Consider the following 8590-nt stretch of genomic DNA (forward strand, 5'->3'; position numbering starts at 1 on the left):
GGAAAAACCCCATTCAAATCAGTCTAGAAGGACGTAGCCCCCCATCTATTCACAAACCTTTGCTTCATGGTGTTGGGCCACTCATTCAAAGGCTCATTAGAGATTCTTGTGGCTCTTTTGTCTTTCAATGAACGGAGGGAAACGTCCTGTCCCTCTCTGGATTCTCTATCTACACATCAGGCACAAGTCCAGCAAAGAACAAACGATTAAGTGCATGAAGAGCCCTGCTGCTTTATGAAATGTTACAGATGAGGAGGATTATGGAAAAGGCTTCGTTTCCTTCCTGGAAGAGGCTGAAAGACTTAAGCTTGCAGTGCTGAAGGGGAAAGTGTTCAACAAGCTTTCCTCAGTAAAGGTAATTTATTGGGTTAAATTCAACAGCAACAGTAAAGAAAGACCATTTGTTTGCTTGCAGTTGTTCACAAATGTGTTTTGACTGTAACTTCAGTCCCCCTTTCCCCATAGCAGGTCTACCTCAAATGTTAAAGTTGGCACTAATGAGAACTGGCATCCAAATTCCACCAAGGATAGTCTCTCATTACCTCAACTCTCCTGTAAGTGAAACAGTGACTTTAGCACAGCAGAACTTCTTGTGAATGTGAGCCCAATACTCAATATCCATGATCTCTAACAAGTTCTTCCTTTTTCTCCCTGATTGCAAGGATTTCAGGCTGCTCATTGCAAGGCTGACAGCTCCACAGAGCTGTGGATTATATCACCAGACCACACGTGTTTTGAACTTTTGTTGTTTCACTTAACACTGGGTTATTCTAGCTTTTCGATCACTCATTCACTAAACTATTTATTTACTTTAAAACAAACACATTATTTCAAAGGGATGATGCTCTACAGAAACAAATATTAATTATGTTACTAATGCTGTAAGAAGTGATTAAGGCCCCTTTACAAAGGCAAAACCCCACACAGGTTTGACATATACAAATATACAAAACAAGAAGTGCAGTACCCCTGATCTGTGTTAAAAGAATGTATTTTATCTCACATTTGCAGTGCAAATACCAATGAAAGAAGAGTACTCCGTTTAAAATCTCAAATATAGCACATCTCCAGCTCTCCAAACCCAAGTACTTGGATATCCCAGTATATCCTCTACTGCTTTGCAACAACAGCCACTTTGCTTAGATCTTTCCTGTTGAGCACTAAACAATAACTAGAGCTAGTTGTGGGCTCAGTACTAGCAATACCAAATATTTCATTCTCATGCAGACAACACTACAACCAGAACTTCTGATTTCTTCCATGCATTTCCCAAACACTTCCATGCATTTCCTCATCTGGTAGTGATACAGTGTTAGTGTTGGTGTTAGCTAAAATGCAGTATCCATCATTGATCTGTCTTCATAGGGAGCAAAATCAGAAGCTGTCAACTGTGCAAAAAGCAGCAGAGCACTGCAGAATTACACCAGCTGTGATTGTGCCCCAGAGGGTTAGTTCATCTCTCTGCTAACATATAGAAGGAAAAGAATGTGGCAGACTTGCCAACTGCCTGAAGGTTTAGTAACTATGGCTAAGACTATAGTTAGCATCAAAAAGAGCAGAAGGGAAATCAATGGGAAATCAATTAGAGATGTGGGGAGGAGAGAAAAAAATCTAGAGAAAAAGAGCACAGTATGTGTACAGAGCAAAGGATGTTAAAGCAGAATTTTGTAGTACTGAGCACTAGCTGCTTTCTCACCACAAAAAAGACAACCTTTCCAAAACTCAGGTTATTTTGTGACAAAGAAGTTTCAAAGGAGAAACTAATGCATATATGGATTGAAAGTCAAGAGTTCACAGGGCTCACAGAGCCGTTATCTTCAGGAAATTCTCCAGGCCCCAGTTTTGATGAAATTGTTAGCTTTAGTCCTTGGTTTTAACTCCAAATCAAACTCAGTATCCAAAAACTGGGTGGAAATTTTTCAGTTCCCAATTCCGGTGTCCCTCCTGTCAGTTGAGCTGAAACTCACATGGGTTGGCTCCTCTGTCTCTGGCAGCCTGGTAAATGAACATGAAGTCTTTAAACCGAGGAGCACAGCCCAGCCAAGCTTCTCCAAAATGTTCATTTCCAGTGAAAAGGAAATCTCCACCTCCCTTCTTCACCTTGCAGCGCAGCAGGGTTTGTATAGGGCCTCGCCATTCCCCACTTGCTTCATCCTGCTGGAAAATTGTGTTTTTCTGTCTGTAGACTTTCTGGACGCTGACATCAACCTGTGACATGTGGTTCACTGAATCGTGGGAAACATTTCGGATAGATCCTTTCACCACTAGATGTGAAGAAGACAGGAGTTGGTTATGGAGCAGCAGGTCAGGACGTCAGGTACTAGAAGCTCACTGAATGAAATGCTCGGAGGAACAGATTTGTTGTGCAGTTTGCACAACCACCACCTACAGGTGGACACATTTCTGAGCTTACGTTGCATCTTTTATACAGAGGATCCCTACAGAAACTGTGCTGTGTACTTGGAACCATGCCTTGTGGCTGCTCAAATCAGCTACATCTGAGGAAAAAGCCTAGAACTTGCTTGATAATGCCAAGCAGCAGTAAAGGACAAAAAAATACATGAAAAGAGGTCAGGTCAGGGATTGAGTTTTTTCAGCCTGTGTTACAAGACAATGATTGTCATAGACTACCTCATTTCTGTGTCCAGGGGACTCTGAAGCTTTTCCTTGGACAGCAGTTACAGAGGTTGATCCAAGAAGAATCAGAATGTTTTGTTTGGAAAAAATACAAGCTTGTTAAATGTTTTGCATTTCAAAGTTTGGCACTTTTCCCACCTCAAAAGAAAATCTCATCCCTCTATCAAAAGATGTTTTGGGAGATGATGAACAACATGCAGAACTCCTAAACTCATGTAATTTGAAGTCTTATTTTAATACCACATAGGCACACAAGTATCTCCTCCCAAAATGACCCTGGCAATGAAAGCGTAATAAGCAATGATCCTTCTGACTGAAAGCATTCTTTGCATCAAGGATATGGTGAGTGAAACATCTCATCTGACAGGTGTTTGCTATGCTGAAGCCACCTCTCTCATTTTCATCACCTCTGTTTTTTCACAGAAATCAACTATTTTTCTGCTAACTAAATTTCAATCCCATATCCAGTGGAGGCTTGGGCACATGCCACCATTTAAGCCAAGAGCTCTGGAGCAAATGAGAGGTGATCAATGCAAAGGGAACATCATTGTGCTTCCACCACAAAGCTTTCATTCAGGTACAGAGAAATCAACAACTCAAGAGACAGAAGAAGCTTATTTCTAAAGTTTCTGAGAACCTGCTTACTTCATTTCCAAGGGAATCCAGAATTTTGTGGAACAAATCTCTCTGCTATCTATCTCCCTCTGTGTGATCATTTTTAATCAGATGCAGTCAAGTCTATTGACAAGCTATAATGCACTTGTTCCTGGTGCTCCAAGTTGCTCCTGCACTGCTCAGGGCCCAGTCACTGCAGACCTCCATCTTCAGAATAATTATAAAGCTCCTATTCACTCCCAGTGTCATTTACACTTTCATTAGTAGCTATTTTCTCTAATCAAAAAAGTTGATGATAGCGATTTGTGAGTTTAGGGCAAGGAAGTCAGGCCATAAATAGAGTCAGTTCAAAGGGCTATTTCTTCTGGTCTGTTGCTGCTGGAAGTGTAAGTGCCCCCCATTGTGTGCCTGGGCTGCCACATCTGTCAGTCTCTGGTCTTTCAGGCAGTGCAGAGGGAAAGCACCATGGAAGTGATAACTTCATCAAGTAGAAACAATGGGCTGGATTGCATCAGTTAATTTAGAAGAAGAAAAGTTCCCAGCTAGGGAGCACTTTGAGGGAAGCACATTCTAAGCCCTCCAGTATTAGGGCAATGATGTCAGTGTTCGATAGCCTCCAAGTATGGCAAACCCTGGCAGGAAAGCTGTAGTTTGGTGGGGGTTTTTAAACACTGAATAGAGGGGCATAGTTTTATTTCTTAATGGAGGTGTTTTTATTACAGTATAATTGTGGCCGTATAAAGAGGCAGCTCTACAGCTTTAGCTGTTGGACATAATCAGAGGTAAAAATTTCCACATGCAAAACCCAAACAGATGAAGAGAATTAAAAAGGAATATACCAAGCATGTAGAACCTGTGCCTGTGTGCCTACACACATGTGACTTTTGCTGTGCATGAGAGCCAGCAGCACTCTTGTGAGAATTACCTTCAAACCCATTTTAGATCATAGCTTTTCTCCCCACAGAAAATGCAAACCATGAAAGAAAGCTTCCCCCTTCTACGCTGCCTTTATTTTTCTCCCATTCTAATTCTTTTTCACTGTTAGTTTCTTTCTTGCATCAGAGAGCACAGTCATGGTATTATTTTGAGAAAAGATGCAAATAAATCCAAATAACTTATGCCTAATTAAGGGCAGAGTGACTTCCCTTCAGTTAACTTACCAAAATCACTGCTGCAAATGGCCATAAGAAGTTCCACATTGTCACAAGGCCGACACATAGCTAGAAAATAAACAAGTTTCTTAGAATAGTGGACTATGTATTACTGCTAAAGGGGTGGTGAATTATGGGAGGGAAATGGGGCAGACCTACAAGCTTAAAGAGCATTATGATCAGATACAAACAAAAATTCTTGTTATGCAAATACAGCTGAAGCAACCATATAAGAACAGAGGCTTTGTAAGAGCCATTGAGCAAAGACAGAGCCTGACAGCACATAATCCCTTTAACTGATAAAGTATGCAAAAAACATAGCAGAAAACATAACAACTGGCCTAGACCTACCCACCATCATTTCCCAATATTTAAAAATCTGGTTTTGTTTTGACAGAAAGACAGGAAAATCCTTCTGGTTTACTTCTGGATTATAAAAGATAAGAATAAAGACATCTGTGTGTGTGCTGGGAGCTATGATGGCTTCAAAAAATTTGCAGCTTCATGCCCAGGGAACACTCTTGCCTACTGAAACATTAGTGATCCAGCATGGATGTGGTTGGATTTTATTCCAAGTCTGGAGTAACAGCAGAAGTCATCCAATATATTAGTGATACAGAAAACACCCCATGCCATATCCAAAGCCTTCACGAGTCTAACACTCCAGACTGTATGGTTTATTGAATGTTTGTGTTCCAGACAAAATGGCTGCTAAGGGAGAGACAGTTTCTTTTTATATTGCAGTGCTCCCTCCCATGTGTACAGTTTGCCCCTCATGGTGGAAATCTGAAAACATACTGCACCCACCCAGCAGCCAGTGAGCTGGCACAACGACCTCCACTACCACAGCAAACCCCTCAGTCTGAAAGAGCTTCTGTCACAAGGGAGGCACTGCCAAGGTCCATCCATTTCAGATGCCACCTTGGATCTGTCCTGACAGCAGAGCCCCAAGGCTGGCCCTGCTCTTACCTTCGGCCAGGGCCATCTTTTTGAAGTCAGGCCCAGCAGTGCTCTGGTTGCTCAGCAGCTCGTACTGGAAGCTGGCTGTCCGGCGACTGATGTCCCTCTGCGGGCTGGCCTGCAGGAAGAGGGCCACTCGTTGTGGCGTCTGGGCGCTGAAGCAAGAGACGTGGTGGGGTTGAGCCCCTTCTGCCTCGCTTACCACCAGATGCAGCTGCCCAGCACGTTCCACGTAGATGCTGGCACCCTGGAAGTCACTGGCAGGTTTGATGCAGACAGTGGTGTGCTGGGCACTGGCGAGGTTGGGCTCCAGAACCACACGCAGGGCTCGTGCTGGGTACATCCATTCCAGGGAGCCCTCGGTGCAGCGCAGGTGGATCTGCTCCACGGCTCGGGAACGGGGCTCCCAGCTCAAACCACTGCCAAGACAACACCACCAGCCCGTCACCAAGGATGCCCATGGCACAGGTGGGATGGCCCGGCAGTCACTGTCATGCTGGCTGCCCAGGCACACAGGTCCTGCTCCCAGTTCTGTCCTAATGACCCCACAGCTCCTGCCCTCAGCTGCAGAGCAGGGGGCAGGGAGGGGATTGCTCACAACTGGAGCTGCACCCTGCTACTTGCAAAGGAGTCTGCCTGCAAATCCATGCTTGGATACCTGAGGCATCCAGAAAAATGACAAAATGCAACCTCCCTCTGCTAAACAGCAACATTCTTTGTGTGACTGGACTGACTAAAGCTCAGCTCTCAGGAAAATCTCACCTGTGGACAGGCAGGGGTGAGAGCCACTGACTCACATCAGGGGCTGCTCAATGAAAGCTGATGTTATGTCTTAAAAATTAAAGTTTTAAAGCCCAAACTTTAAAAATTATTTGTAATGTTTCCAATTATTATGAATCAAGGAAATTCTTCTCATCAAAGCCGGCTGTGCTGGCCCAGCTCCTGAGCCCTCGCTCCAGCAGGTGTAACTTCCCTGCTTTTGGGAAAGTCACCTTTGCTTATGGCACTTAAAAAACCAAACCCGTAACAGCAGAAGAAAGGAAAAGGCAACAAAACGCAGAAGAAAGGGATCCAATTGTTTGAGAAAGTTTTGGTGTGAATTTTCCTGTCAAAGTTACACCGAAGAACCTCCAGCGAGGCGGAGCTGCGGCCCCCGTGAGCTCTTACCGCCTGCTCCCCTCCCTCAGCCCGCTTAACGGGATGGGTCCCACCCGGTGTCCCATGGGCCCTCGAAGCTCCCCGGTGCCCCCCCGGCCGTTTCCCGCCTACCTTCCCCTCCAGCTGCAGCGGTCGGCAGAGCCCGGGCACGGCAGCAGCAGGAGCAGGGCCAGGAGCCCGCTCCAGCCCTGCACCGCGGCCATGCCGGGCCGGGCCAGCCAGGGACAGCTCAGGGGCCGGGATATAAGCGCGGGCGGGGGGCGGGTCCCGGCCGCCCCCTCACCCCCCTCCCCTGGGCGCCCTGAGAGCAGCATCGAGCGGCAGCGGACCCCGTCAGGAAGGGAAAAAAAAAAACAAAACCCAAACCAACCAAACTCAGGCATTTCTGATTTCTTACCGCTTTCTGCATCACCCGGGCCAGGCAGCTCCCTTCTGTCTCTAAAAGTATTTAAAAGTGATTAATAACAGCGTCTTAGTGCAGTTTCGGAACAAACAAAAATCGTGTCAACATAATCAAAGCAAACATGGAATGATTGATGGAAATTCAATAGTTTTAACTTTTGCTTTCATGAGTACCTTTCAGGGGTCCGTGCACAAGAAAGCTCAAGGGCCGGCAATTACCATGCTAAAAGCCAGGCTGTGCCTGCCAATAATTAGATTTCTATATGCATTGCCCTTTCCATATTTTCAATGAACGACATGGGGAGCTGCTCTTTTGCAGGTCTGAGAGGGAGAGGCTCTTTTCCGCGGCTCTTAAGCGTGGAATCAGGATTTCACAGCAGGCTGGGGACAATGGCCCTGGGCGCTGCTGGGTGGCACATGCCAAGGTCTGCGCCGCATTGTTCCCCCTCGGCGCCCATGGTCGCCAGGACTCTCTGGCCATCTGTTACCTTGTGGTGAGCAGCGTGTTCTCACATTGCCCACAGCCGCCAAGGGAAGACAAGCAGAGTTCGTCCATTGCATTTCTGCAATTAGGGCTTTTCCTTTAACAGGAATATATATTTGCTAGAGAAGATGCCCTGAAATCAGGAGTTTTAACTCTCAAACGCCTCAAACATTAGAATCCTTCAATCTTATCTGGACCCCCACACAACCACTTTACTTTAAATTCACCAAATGTTTTACATTTTACTTTTATTATCAAATAGAATTTGTCTTGCACTTTTCTAAAACCCTGTGTTTTTTCCCCACATACCTTTGGTGTGACTCTGGACACAACTTTAGGCTAAAGTCTGGCTCAAGTTGGTGCTGTGCATGTTTCACTGCAGCAAGTTCTAAAAACATTTAAAAATGCATTAAACCTAGATCTTGTATTGACGTTAGTGCCAGTGATCCTCAAAGCTCTGTGAACCTATTGTTCTATCCATCTAGGAAAAAACCTGCTGAATATATATGCTCTGACCCCATCTTGAATGGAAAACAACACACCAATGGTCTTTAAAAGGTTGGACCGTGGCATAATATAGGAGCTAAGAGGCCAGAGCCCATTCTCTCTTTTGTGCAAATGAGATTGGGGAACTGAGGAAAGGACTTGGGGAGGGAACTGCCACTATGATAAAGTGGCCCCACAGGAGGATTTATTCACTTCTAAAAGCCCCAACTAACCCATCTGCTGCCATCAGGCAAAAGCATTGAGCCACTTGATCTCCGAACATCCCCAGCAGTGTTTCCCCTTTCTGTGGAACACCCTGTGTCTTGCTGAGCTGCTCAGCAGCCCTGCCACCTCTAGCTTATATACATACCCCATAATGCCAAAACATCTCCTATTTAAACTTTTTAAGAAATTGCTTTTACAGATAAGAAATTTGTAGACTAAATAGTGTGTACCACAAACTGTTTTAAGAGCCCAAGTCACTGACACTGGGGAGAAGGACAATCCAGACATTTCAAACACTGCTGAAGCCTGGGCTTTTAAACACATCTGCTCTAAAGCCATATAAATCCAGGTTTTCCCCAAAGTGGAATACCTCAAGGAGAAGGATGAACCAGAAGTGGGCAAGCAGCTACCAAACAGTATTCATTCTATCTCTGAATGATATTAACATGTTGTCTAGAAATATTTCCATGTA

General features: G+C 45.0%; 1 protein-coding gene across 4 annotated transcripts; it reads right to left on the reverse strand.

Annotated features, from left to right (window-relative positions):
* Positions 1 to 1507: 1507 nt before the first annotated feature.
* Positions 1508 to 8326, reverse strand: LOC139805761 (meteorin-like protein). Of its 4 annotated transcripts, XM_071764530.1 has the most exons (5): positions 6633 to 7544; positions 5566 to 5782; positions 5373 to 5481; positions 4413 to 4472; positions 1508 to 2264 (listed from the first exon to the last, which is right to left on the reverse strand). In XM_071764530.1, the coding sequence occupies exons 1-5, from the start codon at positions 6902 to 6904 to the stop codon at positions 1948 to 1950; spliced, it is 975 nt and encodes a 324-aa protein (XP_071620631.1). In that variant the 5' UTR covers positions 6905 to 7544; the 3' UTR covers positions 1508 to 1947. The 4 variants fall into 4 exon arrangements, with proteins under 4 accessions (XP_071620631.1, XP_071620633.1, XP_071620632.1 ...); XM_071764532.1 differs by lacking the exon at positions 6633 to 7544 and adding an exon at positions 7717 to 8326 and having other exon boundaries at positions 5373 to 5782; XM_071764531.1 differs by having other exon boundaries at positions 5373 to 5782; positions 6919 to 7544.
* Between the last annotated feature and the right edge of the window lie 264 nt (positions 8327 to 8590).

This window comes from Heliangelus exortis, chromosome 20, assembly GCF_036169615.1.
Source record: "Heliangelus exortis chromosome 20, bHelExo1.hap1, whole genome shotgun sequence".
Taxonomy (NCBI): Eukaryota; Metazoa; Chordata; class Aves; order Apodiformes; family Trochilidae; genus Heliangelus; species Heliangelus exortis.